The 19194-nt window shown below is 44.8% G+C and overlaps 1 protein-coding gene across 3 annotated transcripts; it reads right to left on the reverse strand.

The window, feature by feature from the left end:
* Positions 1-185: 185 nt before the first annotated feature.
* DNAJB13 (DnaJ heat shock protein family (Hsp40) member B13) lies at positions 186-19180 on the reverse strand. 3 transcript variants are annotated; one of them, XM_075851314.1, is made up of 8 exons: positions 19107-19180; positions 18398-18501; positions 17544-17705; positions 17117-17274; positions 15216-15329; positions 5601-5714; positions 1615-1691; positions 186-585 (listed from the first exon to the last, which is right to left on the reverse strand). In XM_075851314.1, exons 1-8 carry the CDS (start codon positions 19163-19165, stop codon positions 432-434), a joined length of 942 nt encoding a protein of 313 aa, XP_075707429.1. In that variant the 5' UTR covers positions 19166-19180; the 3' UTR covers positions 186-431. The 3 variants fall into 3 exon arrangements, with proteins under 3 accessions (XP_075707429.1, XP_075707428.1, XP_075707430.1); XM_075851313.1 differs by lacking the exon at positions 19107-19180 and adding an exon at positions 18884-19060; XM_075851315.1 differs by lacking the exon at positions 19107-19180 and adding an exon at positions 18884-19061 and having other exon boundaries at positions 499-585; positions 1611-1691.
* Positions 19181-19194: the final 14 nt, after the last annotated feature.

Here is a 19194-nt window from a genome sequence, read left to right on the forward strand (position 1 = left end):
CAGGAAGCGCCAGCTCTAACTATCCACATATAGACCGCTGTCACGTGAGCTGCAGAACTATACGTCACGTGGCGGCTGTCGCCCATGGGCTGTAATAGGATCGGTTTAATGGATGTCATGGAAGTATGAAGTCACGGTGTCCAGGAACGCACTTGGGTGGTGACCGTACAGCGTAAAGACGTGACTGCGCCAAATAGATCAATCTTTATTCCTCCAACACGAAAACATGACCCTCGCAGGGGTCTCCATGAAGCGCACGTACACCTGATGAAGACCCTGAGAGGCTCGTAATGCGGCAGGTTTTGTGTCCAGCAGATGATGATGTGACCAGTACTGGAATACGATATCACCCACGTCTCAGGACAGGAGGGCTTGCCGGAGGATCTGCCACGTCTCAGGACAGGAGGGCTTGCCGGAGGATCTGCCACGTCTCAGGACAGGAGGGCTTTCCGGAGGATTTGCTTCTTCTGCGGCGTCAGGTGTTCTGGAAACTGGATATCAAACTGGATAATGAGGTCGCCCTTCAGGGTGGGGTCTCCAGATGTCCGCATGCCCTCCCCTGGGACCACTTTGCTGTACTTGGGGCTGTTGTGGGGGAAAATGGTGACATCAACATTCACTGTCAAGGTGTATATAAAGAGGGGAACCATAAAAACAGTGCCCCCTTCAGGTGCTGAGTGATATCACCTCAATCCTAAAGCACTTAGAGGGTGGGGGTGTCTCCAAGCCTGGTTGCCCCCCCCTTCTATTTCTGATGGTGATATGACTTGAGCCTATTCTCTTGTTTGCAGATAATGTGAGCAGAACTACCCCCCCCCCCTCCCCTTCCACAGACCCCATAACCACCACTGCAGCGAGTGCCCCTATAGTACACACCCCTCCTCCACAGGACCAGTAGCCACCACTGATCTATTCCATGTCTGAGAATCACGGACACAGCGGAGCGCTGTACTCGCCAGTTTCCGTCATTCCCATAGACTGTAAAGGAGCGGCAGTGCGCACCCTCCACCGCTCATCCACTCCACGTTCTCACGATCTGTGGGGGGTCCCGGCGACCAGAGAACAATTACTCATCCTTTGGATAGTTCAAAATATTTGATTCTGGTAAAAGCCCCTTAATAGGAGACTTAAAATCGAAATACACAAATACCAGTGATCAAATGAGATCCAATCAGATCCCCGAGTGAGATGGAAAAAATGGGAAAATAAATTTAACGAAGTTTTTAATAATATACAAAAACAATATTAAATGTTAAAAAAAAAATCCCATAAAATAATGTAAAGTAAAAATAACTGGTATCGCCGCGTCCGTAACAATCCGTGTAACGTTTTTAATATCGAATGGTGAACGCCATGAAAAAAAAAATAATTAAGCTTAAACGCCACAATTGCGTTTTTTTTTTTTAATCACCTTTCCTCCTAAAAAATAAAAAGTGATTGAGAAGTCATAAGGGGGTACCAAGAAAAACGCCCTCACCGCGCTCCGTCCATGGAAAAACAAAAGTTGTGGCTCTCAGAATATATATATATTTTTTTTTAACAATTCGGTTTTTTTCACCCTCCCCCTTATAAGTGTTTGTCCCTTCCTCCAGCTGACACGGGGTTAATACCTACTGCACAATGTCATTGATTGGAATATTTAACATTCTCTCATCCAGCGTCTCCACCTCCACCGTACAGCCGGTCAGCGCCTGAAATACAAGAGATTCCGCTGTAAGTGCTGCCCCCTGCTGGACAGTATAAGATACTGCACTGTTATCAGATTTTAGATGGGTCAGTACATGTTCACACTGAGTATTTTGGGGGAGGAATATCTGCCTCAAAATTCCGTTTGGAACTTTGAGGCAGATTTTCCTCTCCCTGCACGCCGATTTTCGGCCGCGGCCATTGAGCGCCGCGGGCATAAAACAGAGCGAAATACGCTTTCTCTGCCTCCCATTGAAGTCAATGGGAGGTCAGAGGCGGAAGAGCCCGAAGATAGGGCATGTCGCTTCTTTTTCCCGCGAGGCAGTTTTACTGCTCGTGGGAAAAAGACGCCGACGCCTCCCATTGAAATCAATGGGAGGCGTTCTCGGGCCGTTTTTGCCAAGTTTTGCGACGCGGTTTCCGCGTCAAAAAACTCGGCAAAATACTCCGTGTGAACAGGGGATTCACGCGAGCGTGTATTCGGTCCGTGCGGGCCGCGTGGTTTTCACGCGGCACGCATGGACAAATACAAGTCTATGGGGCAGTACAGACAGTCCGTGCTTTTTGCGCAGCGTTTGTCTGCTGCGCAAAAAGCGCGACAGGTTCAATAACTCTGCGTATTTCGCGCATCACGCACCCATTGAAGTCAATGGGTGCGTGAAAACCACGCAGGTCGCACGGAAGCACTTCCGTGCGAACCGACAAACAGCGCACCAGCTGTCAAAAGGATGAATGTAAACAGAAAAGCACCACGTGCTTTTCTGTTTCCGAACATCCAAACGGAGTGTCTTTGCGATGAGCGAAGCCGGACAAGCGAACCGAACTTCACCGGGTTCGGCCGAACTCGTTTTGGCCGAACCCGGCAAAAAAATTATCGGTACGCGACGTCAGGAGACAGTCACTGTCCAGAGTGCTGAAAGAGTTAAACTGTTTCAGCACCATGGACAGTGACTTCCGATCCCAATATACATGAACCTGTAGAAAAAAAAACGAAGTTCTGACTTACCGAAAACTCCCGGCTTCTTCCTCCAGTCTGACCTCCCGGGATGACAATTCAGTCCAAGTGACAGCTCCAGCCAATCACAGGCCAAGCACAGGCTGCAGCGGTCACATGGACTGGCGCGTCATCCAGGGAGGTGGGGCCCTATGTCGAGAGGCGCGTCACCAAGGCAACGGCCAGGAAGTTCTCGGTAAGTACGAACTGTTTTTTTTTTTTTCAACAGGTTTTTCGATATTGTGTTCGGCATTCACTGTCGAGGGTGCTGAAAGAGTTAGCTCTTTCAGCACCTTGGACAGTGACGGGCGTCGACTAGCCTCATCTCTATGATGGCGGCTGCGCGAAAATCACGCAGCCGCGCATCAGACACGGATGACACACGCAGCTGTCAAATGTTTTTTGCGCGCGCAAAACGCCGCGTTGTTTGCGCGCGCAAAAACGCAACGTCCGTCTGTATCTGCCCTTATGGATTATAGATCGGTATCGTATTCCCAGCATTGGGTGACCACATACTCCCATTGCGCCATTTCGTGGCTTGCGGTCAATTTTTGTACCGTGAGCGATTGGGACAACCTACGATTTTCATACTAATAAGACCTTGGAAACGATAAAGCCCATGGCCGTCACGTGCGGATCCGTGATCTGGACAGACGCAGGTAACGACTGCTCCGGTGCTGCCTGGTAACGGCCTCTCGCTTTTCCGGGGCACGAGGCTAAATGACAGGTGTATGACATCATCACGCGGACGCTCCTCCCCCTCTTACGTCCGTGCTCAGGAAGTATTCACACCCGCCATTACTGGAGAGTTGATCTGACGCTTTGTATATTACTGCAGCCCTCTATTAGGGCATGCCCCCACGTGGCGGATTTCCTCCGCAACTGTCCGCATCAATGCCGCACAGAATCTGCGTTGCAGATTCTGCTGCGGATCTGCACAAAATGTGCAGTAAATTGATGCGGACTAGCTGCTGCGGACTGCGGTAAAAGTACTTCCCTTCTCCCTATCAGTGCAGGATAGAGAGAAGGGACAGCACTTTCCCTAGTGAAAGTAAACGAATTTCATACTTACCGGCCGTTGTCTTGGTGACGCGTCCCTCTTTCGGCATCCAGCCCTACTTCCCTGGATGACGCGGCAGTCCATGTGACCGCTGCAGCCTGTGATTGGCCTGTGATTGGCTGCAGCCGTCACTTAGACTGAAACGTCATCCTGGGAGGCCGGACTGGAGACAGACGCAGGGAGTTCTCGGTAAGTATGAACTTCTATTTTTTTTACAGGTAGCTGTATATTGGGATCGGTAGTCACTGTCCCGGGTGCAGAAACAGTTACTGCCGATCGCTTAACTCTTTCAGCACCCTGGACAGTGACTATTTACTGACGTCTCCTAGCAACGCTCCCGTCATTACGGGAGCCCCATTGACTTCCTCAGTCTGGCTGTAGACCTAGAAATACATAGGTCCAACCAGAATGAAGAAATATCATGGCAAAAAAGCAAGACGCATCCGCAGCACACATAACATGTGCATGACAGCTGCGGACTTCATTGCGGAACTTAGAATCTCCATTGAAGTCAATGGAGAAATTCCGCCATGAGTCCGCCACTGCTCCGCAACAGACAGAGCATGCTGCGGACACCAAATTCCGCTCCGCAGCCTATGCTCCGCAGCGGAATGTTACGCATCGTCTAAACGAACACTTCTAAATAGAAGTGGAAGGCAATGCAGAAACGGCTCCGCTGCGGATTAACGCTGCGGAGTGTCCGCAGCGGAATTTAAGTGAAATTCCGCCACGTGTGAACCCAGCCTTACACCGCGCTGGGCCCTTCAGTGCGCAAATTTTGGAGGATGGGCGTTAATTGAGTAAAATTCCTTTAATCCAGCATTGAAGCGACATTCTGGATTATTGGAGGGTGATGGAAATGTATAGAACAGGGCAGAGAAGGCAGACAGGCCACGTGCGGCTATATCTTCTGGAATATTCGACACCGGCTGGCCATTTAACCCCTTAGAGGCGGCGATCAATCATGATTGCAGTATCTGAGACGTTAAAAAGAGGGGGGCGCTGCCACATCCCCCCCTCTGACAGCTCATCTCTCCCCCCCATCCCCCGTGATGCGATTGCGGGGTGCCAATGGTTGTTATGGCAACCCACAGGCCTAATGAAGGCCCCCAGGACAGCCTTTCTTCATCTCCGGCCTGTAAAAATGACAATATTGTACCAGAGATCTAATGATCGCTGGTTCAAGTCCTCCGAGGGGACTTAAAACGTTTTTGTTTTTTTTACACAAGTAGTGTAAAAAAAATACAAAAGTTCAAAAAAAAAAAAAGCAACTTTTCCCATTTTTCCTCTAAAGTAATGTAAAAAATAAAAATATTATGGGTTTTGGCAGGTGTGGAGGAAAAAATTAAAATGAAAATCCAGAAAACGGCGTTAAAAAGGCATGGTTTTTTTTGTTACTATTTTTTTTTTTCAAACTATAAACCTAAAAATGCTTAAAATACAAAAATAATAAAACAAACTGCATTAATCACGAAAAAAAAAATCAGATCGGTAGCCGAGCAAATAAAGCAGATTGCCCAATGCCTTATGGGTAATTTTTTTTTTTTTAATTTGTCTTTTTTTTAACCTTTCCCGGGATCAATAAGGGTATGTTCACACAGCTTATTTTCAGCCATTTTTCAGGCCGTAAACGCCCCGAAAAACGGAAGCTGAACACCTTCAAACATCTGGAGTATGCAGCATTTTAAGGTTACAAGCCACGCCCCCTTTTCACTAAGCCACACCCCTTTATTAGCGATCAGACATATATGGCGTATCCTGTGAATATGCCATAAATGTCAGGAGTACCCCTTTAAGCCGTACCCCTGTAGTGCAGCGCACGCTTACCGTACACGTGTCTTTTCACCTGCATTTTGTTACCTTGCCAAGTTCAATGGTCGCGGTGTAGATCAAATTGTCTTCTTGTCTTTCAAAACGGGGGTGGGGCTTCTCCTTCACGATAAATTCAATGTTTGCTGGGATAATGTTGGGGCCCTAGAGACGGAATTCAGTTATAAAGTTATATTTCGGTCTGGAGAATAGGCGGATATCAGTCACTCATATATATGTAAGACTGGAGGATATAATAGTGCTGGAGTGATATAAGAGGAACGGCTGATATCAGTCACACATATGATGTAATGTCTCTGGAGGATATAATAGTGCTGGAGTGTTATAAGAGGAGCGGCTGATATCAGTCACACATATGATGTAATGTCTCTGGAGGATATAATAGTACTGGAGTGATATAAGAGGAACGGCTGATATCAGTCACACATATGATGTAATGTCTCTGGAGGATATAATAGTGCTGGAGTGTTATAAGAGGAGCGGCTGATATCAGTCACACATATGATGTAATGTCTCTGGAGGATATAATAGTGCTGGAGTGTTATAAGAGGAGCGGCTGATATCAGTCACACATATGATGTAATGTCTCTGGAGGATATAATAGTACTGGAGTGTTATAAGAGGAGCGGCTGATATCAGTCACTTGATGTAATGTCTCTGGAGTATATAATAGTACTGGAGTGATATAAGAGGTGCGGCTGATATTAGTCACATATATGATGTAATGTCTCTGGAGCATATAATAGTACTGGAGTGTTATAAGAGGAGCGGCTGATATCAGTCACATATGATGTAATGTCTCTGGAGGATATAATAGTACTGGAGTGTTATAAGAGGAGCGGCTGATATCAGTCACACATATGATGTAATATCTCTGGAGGATATAATAGTACTGGAGTGATATAAGAGGAGCGGCTGATATCAGTCACATATATGATGTAATGTCTCTGGAGGATATAATAGTGCTGGAGTGATATAAGAGGAGCAGCTGATATCAGTCACACATATGATGTAATGTCTCTGGAGGATATAATAGTACTGGAGTGTTATAAGAGGAGCGGCTGATATCAGTCACATATGATGTAATGTCTCTGGAGGATATAATAGTACTGGCGCGATATAAGAGGAGCGGCTGATATCAGTCACATATGATGTAATGTCTCTGGAGGATATAATAGTGCTGGAGTGTTATAAGAGGAGCGGCTGATATCAGTCACATATGATGTAATATCTCTGGAGGATATAATAGTACTGGAGTGATATAAGAGGAGCGGCTGATATCAGTCACACATATGATGTAATGTCTCTGGAGGATATAATAGTACTGGAGTTATAAGAGGAGCGGCTGATATCAGTCACACATATGATGTAATGTTCTGGAGGATATAATAGTACTGGAGTGTTATAAGAGGAGCGGCTGATATCAGTCACACATATGATGTAATGTCTGGAGGATATAATAGTACTGGAGTGTTATAAGAGGAGCGGCTGATATCAGTCACACATGATGTAATGTCTCTGGAGGATATAATAGTACTGGAGTGATATAAGAGGAGCGGCTGATATCAGTCACACATATGATGTAATGTCTCTGGAGGATATAATAGTACTGGAGTGATATAAGAGGAGCGGCTGATATCAGTCACATATATGATGTAATGTCTGGAGGATATAATAGTACTGGAGTGTTATAAGAGGAGCGGCTGATATCAGTCACATATGATGTAATGTCTCTGGAGGATATAATAGTACTGGAGTGTTATAAGAGGAGCGGCTGATATCAGTCACATATGATGTAATGTCTCTGGAGGATATAATAGTGCTGGAGTGTTATAAGAGGAGCGGCTGATATCAGTCACACATATGATGTAATGTCTCTGGAGGATATAATAGTGCTGGAGTGATATAAGAGGAGCGGCTGATATCAGTCACACATATGATGTAATGTCTCTGGAGGATATAATAGTACTGGAGTGTTATAAGAGGAGCGGCTGATATCAGTCACACATATGATGTAATGTCTCTGGAGGATATAATAGTGCTGGAGTGTTATAAGAGGAGCGGCTGATATCAGTCACATATGATGTAATGTCTCTGGAGGATATAATAGTGCTGGAGTGATATAAGAGGAGCGGCTGATATCAGTCACACATATGATGTAATGTCTCTGGAGGATATAATAGTGCTGGAGTGATATAAGAGGAGCGGCTGATATCAGTCACACATATGATGTAATGTCTCTGGAGGATATAATAGTGCTGGAGTGATATAAGAGAAGCGGCTGATATCAGTCACACATATGATGTAATGTCTCTGGAGGATATAATAGTGCTGGAGTGATATAAGAGGAGCGGCTGATATCAGTCACATATGATGTAATGTCTCTGGAGGATATAATAGTGCTGGAGTGATATAAGAGGAGCGGCTGATATCAGTCACACATATGATGTAATGTCTCTGGAGGATATAATAGTGCTGGAGTGTTATAAGAGGAGCGGCTGATATCAGTCACACATATGATGTAATGTCTCTGGAGGATATAATAGTGCTGGAGTGATATAAGAGGAGCGGCTGATATCAGTCACACATATGATGTAATGTCTCTGGAGGATATAATAGTGCTGGAGTGTTATAAGAGGAGCGGCTGATATCAGTCACACATATGATGTAATGTCTCTGGAGGATATAATAGTGCTGGAGTGATATAAGAGGAGCGGCTGATATCAGTCACATATATGATGTAATGTCTCTGGAGGATATAATAGTACTGGAGTGTTATAAGAGGAGCGGCTGATATCAGTCACACATATGATGTAATGTCTCTGGAGGATATAATAGTGCTGGAGTGTTATAAGAGGAGCGGCTGATATCAGTCACATATATGATGTAATGTCTCTGGAGGATATAATAGTGCTGGAGTGTTATAAGAGGAGCGGCTGATATCAGTCACACATATGATGTAATGTCTCTGGAGGATATAATAGTGCTGGAGTGTTATAAGAGGAGCGGCTGATATCAGTCACATATATGATGTAATGTCTCTGGAGGATATAATAGTGCTGGAGTGATATAAGAGGAGCGGCTGATATCAGTCACACATATGATGTAATGTCTCTGGAGGATATAATAGTGCTGGAGTGATATAAGAGGAGCGGCTGATATCAGTCACATATGATGTAATGTCTCTGGAGGATATAATAGTGCTGGAGTGATATAAGAGGAGCGGCTGATATCAGTCTCATATGATGTAATGTCTCTGGAGGATATAATAGTACTGGAGTGTTATAAGAGGAGCGGCTGATATCAGTCACATATGATGTAATGTCTCTGGAGGATATAATAGTGCTGGAGTGATATAAGAGGAGCGGCTGATATCAGTCACACATATGATGTAATGTCTCTGGAGGATATAATAGTGCTGGAGTGATATAAGAGGAGCGGCTGATATCAGTCTCATATGATGTAATGTCTCTGGAGGATATAATAGTACTGGAGTGTTATAAGAGGAGCGGCTGATATCAGTCACACATATGATGTAATGTCTCTGGAGGATATAATAGTACTGGAGTGTTATAAGAGGAGCGGCTGATATCAGTCACACATATGATGTAATGTCTCTGGAGGATATAATAGTGCTGGAGTGTTATAAGAGGAGCGGCTGATATCAGTCACATATATGATGTCATGTCTGGAGGATATAATAGCGCTGGAGTGTTATAAGAGGAGCGGCTGATATCAGTCACACATATGATGTAATGTCTCTGGAGGATATAATAGTACTAGAGTGATATAAGAGGAGCGGCTGATATCAGTCACACATATGATGTAATGTCTCTGGAGGATATAATAGTGCTGGAGTGTTATAAGAGGAGCGGCTGATATCAGTCACACATATGATGTAATGTCTCTGGAGGATATAATAGCACTGGAGTGTTATAAGAGGAGCGGCTGATATCAGTCACATATGATGTAATGTCTCTGGAGGATATAATAGTACTGGAGTGATATAAGAGGAGCGGCTGATATCAGTCACACATATGATGTAATGTCTCTGGAGGATATAATAGTACTGGAGCGATATAAGAGGAGCGGCTGATATCAGTCACACATATGATGTAATGTCTCTGGAGGATATAATAGTACTGGAGTGTTATAAGAGGAGCGGCTGATATCAGTCACACATATGATGTAATGTCTCTGGAGGATATAATAGTGCTGGAGTGTTATAAGAGGAGCGGCTGATATCAGTCACACATATGATGTAATGTCTCTGGAGGATATAATAGTGCTGGAGTGTTATAAGAGGAGCGGCTGATATCAGTCACACATATGATGTAATGTCTCTGGAGGATATAATAGTGCTGGAGTGTTATAAGAGGAGCAGCTGATATCAGTCACACATATGATGTAATGTCTCTGGAGGATATAATAGTACTGGAGTGATATAAGAGGAGCGGCTGATATCAGTCACACATATGATGTAATGTCTCTGGAGGATATAATAGTGCTGGAGTGATATAAGAGGAGCGGCTGATATCAGTCACACATATGATGTAATGTCTCTGGAGGATATAATAGTACTGGAGTGTTATAAGAGGAGTGGCTGATAGCAGTCACACATATGATGTAATGTCTCTGGAGGATATAATAGTACTGGAGTGTTATAAGAGGAGTGGCTGATAGCAGTCACACATATGATGTAATGTCTCTGGAGGATATAAGAGGAGCGGCTGATATCAGTCACACATATGATGTAATGTCTGGAGGATATAATAGTGCTGGAGTGTTATAAGAGGAGCGGCTGATATCAGTCACATATGATGTAATGTCTCTGGAGGATATAATAGTACTGGAGCGATATAAGAGGAGCGGCTGATATCAGTCACACATATGATGTAATGTCTCTGGAGGATATAATAGTGCTGGAGTGTTATAAGAGGAGCGTCTGATATCAGTCACACATATGATGTAATGTCTCTGGAGGATATAATAGTACTGGAGTGCTATAAGAGGAGCGGCTGATATCAGTCACACATATGATGTAATGTCTCTGGAGGATATAATAGTGCTGGAGTGATATAAGAGGAGCGGCTGATATCAGTCACACATATGATGTAATGTCTGGAGGATATAATAGTACTGGAGTGATATAAGAGGAGCGGCTGATATCAGTCACACATATGATGTAATGTCTCTGGAGGATATAATAGTGCTGGAGTGTTATAAGAGGAGCGGCTGATATCAGTCACACATGATGTAATGTCTGGAGGATATAATAGTACTGGAGTGATATAAGAGGAGCGGCTGATATCAGTCACACATATGATGTAATGTCTCTGGAGGATATAATAGTACTGGAGTGATATAAGAGGAGTGGCTGATATCAGTCACACATATGATGTAATGTCTCTGGAGGATATAATAGTACTGGAGTGTTATAAGAGGAGCGGCTGATATCAGTCACATATGATGTAATGTCTCTGGAGGATATAATAGTGCTGGAGTGATATAAGAGGAGCGGCTGATATCAGTCACATATGATGTAATGTCTCTGGAGGATATAATAGTACTGGAGTGTTATAAGAGGAGCGGCTGATATCAGTCACACATATGATGTAATGTCTCTGGAGGATATAATAGTACTGGAGTGTTATAAGAGGAGCGGCTGATATCAGTCACACATATGATGTAATGTCTCTGGACGATATAATAGTACTGGAGTGATATAAGAGGAGTGGCTGATATCAGTCACACATATGATGTAATGTCTCTGGAGGATATAATAGTGCTGGAGTGATATAAGAGGAGCGGCTGATATCAGTCACATATGATGTAATGTCTCTGGAGGATATAATAGTACTGGAGTGTTATAAGAGGAGCGGCTGATATCAGTCACACATATGATGTAATGTCTCTGGAGGATATAATAGTACTGGAGTGTTATAAGAGGAGCGGCTGATATCAGTCACACATATGATGTAATGTCTCTGGACGATATAATAGTACTGGAGTGATATAAGAGGAGCGGCTGATATCAGTCACATATGATGTAATGTCTTTGGAGGATATAATAGTACTGGAGTGATATAAGAGGAGCGGCTAATATCAGTCACACATATGATGTAATGTCTCTGGAGGATATAATAGTACTGGAGTGTTATAAGAGGAGCGGCTGATATCAGTCACACATATGATGTAATGTCTCTGGAGGATATAATAGTGCTGGAGTGATATAAGAGGAGCGGCTGATATCAGTCACATATGATGTAATGTCTCTGGAGGATATAATAGTACTGGAGTGATATAAGAGGAGCGGCTGATATCAGTCACACATATGATGTAATGTCTCTGGAGGATATAATAGTACTGGAGTGATATAAGAGGAGCGGCAGATATCAGTCACACATATGATGTAATATCTCTGGAGGATATAATAGTACTGGAGTGATATAAGAGGAGCGGCTGATATCAGTCACACATATGATGTAATGTCTCTGGAGGATATAATAGTACTGGAGTGATATAAGAGGAGTGGCTGATATCAGTCACATATATGATGTAATGTCTCTGGAGGTTATAATAGTACTGGAGTGTTATAAGAGGAGCGGCTGATATCCGTCACATATGATGTAATGTCTCTGGAGGATATAATAGTACTGGAGTGATATAAGAGGAGAGGCTGATATCAGTCAAATATATGATGTAATGTCTCTGGAGGATATAATAGTACTGGAGTGATATAAGAGGAGCGGCTGATATCAGTCACATATGATGTAATATCTCTGGAGGATATAATAGTGCTGGAGTGATATAAGAGGAGCGGCTGATATCAGTCACATATGATGTAATATCTCTGGAGGATATAATAGTGCTGGAGTGATATAAGAGGAGAAGCTGATATCAGTCACATATATGATGTAATGTCTCTGGAGGATATAATAGTACTGGAGTGTTATAAGAGGAGCGGCTGATATCAGTCACATATATGATGTAATGTCTCTGGAGGATATAATAGTACTGGAGCGATATAAGAGGAGCGGCTGATATCAGTCACACATATGATGTAATGTCTCTGGAGGATATAATAGTACTGGAGTGATATAAGAGGAGCGGCTGATATCAGTCACATATGATGTAATGTCTCTGGAGGATATAATAGTACTGGAGTGTTATAAGAGGAGCGGCTGATATCAGTCACATATGATGTAATGTCTCTGGAGGATATAATAGTGCTGGAGTGATATAAGAGGAGCGGCTGATATCAGTCACATATGATGTAATATCTCTGGAGGATATAATAGTACTGGAGTGATATAAGAGGAGCGGCTGATATCAGTCACACATATGATGTAATGTCTCTGGAGGATATAATAGTACTGGAGTGATATAAGAGGAGTGGCTGATATCAGTCACATATATGATGTAATGTCTCTGGAGGATATAATAGTACTGGAGTGTTATAAGAGGAGCGGCTGATATCCGTCACATATGATGTAATGTCTCTGGAGGATATAATAGTGCTGGAGTGTTATAAGAGGAGCGGCTGATATCAGTCACACATATGATGTAATGTCTCTGGAGGATATAATAGTACTGGAGTGATATAAGAGGAGCGGCTGATATCAGTCACACATATGATGTAATGTCTCTGGAGGATATAATAGTACTGGAGTGATATAAGAGGAGCGGCTGATATCAGTCACATATGATGTAATGTCGCTGGAGGATATAATAGTGCTGGAGTGATATAAGAGGAGCGGCTGATATCAGTCACACATATGATGTAATGTCTCTGGAGGATATAATAGTACTGGAGTGTTATAAGAGGAGCGGCTGATATCAGTCACATATATGATGTAATGTCTCTGGAGGATATAATAGTGCTGGAGTGATATAAGAGGAGCGGCTGATATCAGTCACATATGATGTAATGTCTCTGGAGGATATAATAGTGCTGGAGTGATATAAGAGAAGCGGCTGATATCAGTCACATATGATGTAATGTCTGGAGGATATAATAGTACTGGAGTGATATAAGAGGAGCGGCTGATATCAGTCACATATGATGTAATGTCTCTGGAGGATATAATAGTGCTGGAGTGATATAAGAGGAGCGGCTGATATCAGTCACACATATGATGTAATGTCTCTGGAGGATATAATAGTGCTGGAGTGTTATAAGAGGATAGGCTGATATCAGTCACACATATAATGTAATGTCTCTGGAGGATATAATAGTACTGGAGTGTTATAAGAGGAGCGGCTGATATCAGTCACACATATGATGTAATGTCTGGAGGATATAATAGTGCTGGAGTGTTATAAGAGGAGAGGCTGATATCAGTCACACATATGATGTAATGTCTCTGGAGGATATAATAGTACTGGAGTGTTATAAGAGGAGCGGCTGATATCAGTCACACATATGATGTAATGTCTCTGGAGGATATAATAGTACTGGAGTGTTATAAGAGGAGCGGCTGATATCAGTCACACATATGATGTAATGTCTCTGGAGGATATAATAGTACTGGAGTGATATAAGAGGAGCGGCTGATATCAGTCACATATATGATGTAATGTCTCTGGAGGATATAATAGTACTGGAGTGATATAAGAGAAGCGGCTGATATCAGTCACATATATGATGTAATGTCTCTGGAGGATATAATAGTACTGGAGTGATATAAGAGGAGCGGCTGATATCAGTCACATATATGATGTCATGTCTCTGGGGGATATAATAGTACTGGAGTGTTATAAGAGGAGCGGCTGATATCAGTCACACATATGATGTAATGTCTCTGGAGGATATAATAGTACTGGAGTGTTATAAGAGGAGCGGCTGATATCAGTCACACATATGATGTAATGTCTCTGGAGGATATAATAGTACTGGAGTGATATAAGAGGAGCGGCTGATATCAGTCACATATATGATGTAATGTCTCTGGAGGATATAATAGTACTGGAGTGATATAAGAGAAGCGGCTGATATCAGTCACATATATGATGTAATGTCTCTGGAGGATATAATAGTACTGGAGTGATATAAGAGGAGCGGCTGATATCAGTCACATATGATGTAATGTCTCTGGAGGATATAATAGTGCTGGAGTGATATAAGAGGAGCGGCTGATATCAGTCACATATGATGTAATGTCTCTGGAGGATATAATAGTACTGGAGTGTTATAAGAGGTGCGGCTGATATCAGTCACATATGATGTCATGTCTCTGGGGGATATAATAGTACTGGAGTGTTATAAGAGGAGCGGCTGATATCAGTCACATATGATGTCATGTCTCTGGGGGATATAATAGTACTGGAGTGTTATAAGAGGAGCGGCTGATATCAGTCACACATATGATGTAATGTCTCTGGAGAATATAATAGTGCTGGAGTGTTATAAGAGGAGCGGCTGATATCAGTGCTGGAGATACGTGATATAAAGTAGTGATCACGGGGGAGGGGAGGTGTCCACACTTCCTGGCACTCATCCCATTGAAGAACTCTGTAGTCAGCATCTCCCCAGCCTGAAATGGCTGACAACAGGGAACAGTAGATTGCATTCACCTGTCCTGGGGAGAGGCTGATTGTGGTGTCAGCTCAACACTGATGAAACACAAGGGATGGGATTCTGACCTGGTCGCCTTCATTAGGAAATGTGATTTTGGTGCCTGCTCTCCAGCCAGGATGGACGACGATGGAGAGGATCTTCTCTCGTATGCTGGACGTGTGGCCGTCTTCATTCATCACCTGCGGGTCACAGACAGATGTGTATATATATATATAGTCTATGAATTATAGATACAAAGAAGAACCAGCAGGATAACTGCATTCTGCATAACACTAAACCCTTCTCTGTGCTCCTCCCCATTATTGAGGCTCCTCCCCATTTTTGAGGCTCCTCCCCTCAGTCCGATCCCCGATCATCATTTTCTTTTCACTGGTATTTTATTTGTAATAATTTTGTCCTTGATGTAATGGGAATCATCTACGGACTGTAAGGCCGTGTTCACACGCAAACTCAAAAACGTCTGAAAATACGGAGCGGTCTTCAAGGGAAAACAACTCCTGATTTTCAGATGTTTTTTAAGCCACTTGTGTTTTTCGCTGCGTTTTTTTACGGCCGTTTTTTTTCTCTGAAAAATGGCCTAAAAAACGGCTGAAGAAGTGACATGCACTTCTTTTTCGCGGCCGATTTTTACGTGGCCGTTTTTCAAAACTTCTACATAAAAAAACGGCCCGTCGGAACAGAACACCGGTTTTCCCATTGAAATCAATGGGCAGATGTTTGGAGGCGTTCTGCTTCAGATTTTTTGTCTGGACCTGGGTGTCTGAGCGAGGGAGCAAGTGTCTGGACCTGGGTGTCTGAGCGAGGGAGCAAGTGTCTGGACCTGGGTGTCTGAGCGAGGGAGCAAGTGTCTGGACCTGGGTGTCTGAGCGAGGGAGCAAGTGTCTGGACCTGGGTGTCTGAGCGAGGGAGCAAGTGTCTGGACCTGGGTGTCTGAGCGAGGGAGCAAGTGTCTGGACCTGGGTGTCTGAGCGAGGGAGCAAGTGTCTGGACCTGGGTGTCTGAGCGAGGGAGCAAGTGTCTGGACCTGGGTGTCTGAGCGAGGGAGCAAGTGTCTGGACCTGGGTGTCTGAGCGAGGGAGCAAGTGTCTGGACCTGGGTGTCTGAGCGAGGGAGCAAGTGTCTGGACCTGGGTGTCTGAGCGAGGGAGCAAGTGTCTGGACCTGGGTGTCTGAGCGAGGGAGCAAGTGTCTGGACCTGGGTGTCTGAGCGAGGGAGCAAGTGTCTGGACCTGGGTGTCTGAGCGAGGGAGCAAGTGTCTGGACCTGGGTGTCTGAGCGAGGGAGCAAGTGTCTGGACCTGGGTGTCTGAGCGAGGGAGCAAGTGTCTGGACCTGGGTGTCAGAGCGAGGGAGCAAGTGTCTGGACCTGGGTGTCTGAGCGAGGGAGCAAGTGTCTGGACCTGGGTGTCTGAGCGAGGGAGCAAGTGTCTGGACCTGGGTGTCTGAGCGAGGGAGCAAGTGTCTGGACCTGGGTGTCTGAGCGAGGGAGCAAGTGTCTGGACCTGGGTGTCTGAGCGAGGGAGCAAGTGTCTGGACCTGGGTGTCTGAGCGAGGGAGCAAGTGTCTGGACCTGGGTGTCTGAGCGAGGGAGCAAGTGTCTGGACCTGGGTGTCTGAGCGAGGGAGCAAGTGTCTGGACCTGGGTGTCTGAGCGAGGGAGCAAGTGTCTGGACCTGGGTGTCTGAGCGAGGGAGCAAGTGTCTGGACCTGGGTGTCTGAGCGAGGGAGCAAGTGTCTGGACCTGGGTGTCTGAGCGAGGGAGCAAGTGTCTGGACCTGGGTGTCTGAGCGAGGGAGCAAGTGTCTGGACCTGGGTGTCTGAGCGAGGGAGCAAGTGTCTGGACCTGGGTGTCTGAGCGAGGGAGGAAGTGTCTGGCCCTGGGTGTCAGAGAGCAGCGGGTCATGAGCTTATACAGAGAGTGATCAGAAACGTGCAGATCTTTACAGAGGGGGTGGAGGGCGACTCTTACCCTACGGGAAATTTTGATCTTCTTTGTGCACCCAAAATACAAGTCCTCCAGAGACAGGAAGAGATCGCGCTCGATCGGTGGGTCCTGCTTCTTGACTCCTCTTCCTCGCAGACCCCCAAATCCTGTGTTCACTTCAGACCCTTCCGGTGTATAAAAATCTGGAGCGGGAATACAGTCAAATAAATGATCGCATAATCAGGAATTGCCGGTTTCGCGCCATCATTTTCTGGGCGCAACTACACACCGTAGCAGGGAGCCCCGAGATGAAGAGGTGGGTCCGGGGCCATATAAAGGGGTACTCCCATCTTATAAAGTGATAACATATATTTGGCTAGGCTATGCCGCCACTTTATGATCGACGGGGGTCCGACCTCTGGGATTGACGGGGCGGCAGCGCTGCTGTCACTGAGATTTTACCTGTTCTTACCTGCAAATGGATTGTCTCCTCCAAAAAACTCTCTAAAGGTCTTGTCGGGGTTCCCATGATACACGTAACCTGCGGTCCAGGCGTCCTGACCCCCGAACTCAGCCGGGATTCCCCCCTTCAGACCCTCCTCTCCGAACTTATCGTATGTCGCCTTCTTCCTGACTGCTCGGAGACGGATAAACATCGTTAGTCCCGGATGAGCGAGGAGACGCCGCTACCTAGAGCGCCATTTCACACAGAGAAGTTCTGCAACTTTCTAATCTATTTCTGTTTCAATTTCTCGACATTTCCAAGATCTCCGCTTGCTGTCAGTAAATGGGAACATTCTTGTTTACATCCAATACACCTGTACAGACCTCATACTTCTCACAGCTGAGGGTTTGTTACAGTTGTATCCAGTTTAAACAATTCTCTAAACACCTCAGCAGCACAAATCTCTTTCCTGTCCTGTTTGTTTCAATGTATCAGTGCAGGTAAAACGGATCAGTCTGGAGTCCAGACTGGATACAATGGTAACAAACCCTCTGCTGTGAGTAGTATTAGGTGTGTGCAATGTTAAAACATTTTGGATTATTTTTAAAAAGGTTGTCCAGGATTAGAAAAACTTGGCAGCTGTTAGAAACAGCACCACACTTGTCCACAGGTTTTGGCTGGTATTGCAGCTCCATTGAAGTTAATAGGGCTGAGCTGCAATACAACATACAACCTGCCAAAACGTGTGGCGCTGTTTCTGGAAGAAAGCCGCAATGTTTTTTTTAAATCCTGAACAACCCCTTTAATTTTAATGGAAAATATTCTAAATTAATTTAATGGTAACAAAAAAGAAACGGCGCGGGACACTAAAGTCTGCTCACGGTCACTGAGAACATCGTAGGCCTCGGCGAGCTGTCTGAATCGGTGCGGTGCTGACGGCTCTTTATTTTTCAGTGGATGGTACTTTAACGCCAATTTCCGGTACCTGAACTCAGAAAAAAAAAGTGGGATTAATGGGGTGAAGGCAAAGTATAGAGGACCCGTCCCACCTGTGATCATCCGGTCTGTGACAACTCAACAATACGACCAAAACCCCATACCAAATCAATCACTCCATGCAGTATTAAGAAGAAAAAAAAGAGGAAACTGTCAACAAGCTACTGTTGACGGATCTCTTCTTCTTCTTTTTCGGTGCTTGGATGTTTAATAGTTTCCCGCGCTGTCACTGGATTGTGGGTGTGACTGGCTCATTGTATACATTATCAGACTGGAGATGAGTGTAAGCTCCACGGTCCATTTTATAGGGTCACATGACCAACCCTCTGACGACATGTCGTGCTATCCTACCCGTCACCGGGGACACTTACGCTTTTTTAATCTCCGCATCACCGGCGCTGCGGGTTATCTCCAGCACCGAATAATAATCCTGCCCCATTTTGACCGCGTCCCGGTAGCTCTGCCCGCGTTACTAAGGACGCCCGGCCGCGGTGCACCCTGGGAAAGGCACAAAACCGTTACTATGGTGACTCCCGGCATGCATTGCTCGCTTACATCCCGGCGTAGTTATGAGATTGCAGTTCCACCTTCTACCTGAAGATGGCACTAGCACCTTGTAAGAATTCGTGCTTTGTCTCCAGAACGGCGTCCATCTTGTCTGCGTCATAGAGTATAATCAGCC

The sequence above is a fragment of the Rhinoderma darwinii genome, chromosome 2 (genome assembly GCF_050947455.1).
Source record: "Rhinoderma darwinii isolate aRhiDar2 chromosome 2, aRhiDar2.hap1, whole genome shotgun sequence".
In the NCBI taxonomy this organism is placed as follows: Eukaryota; Metazoa; Chordata; class Amphibia; order Anura; family Rhinodermatidae; genus Rhinoderma; species Rhinoderma darwinii.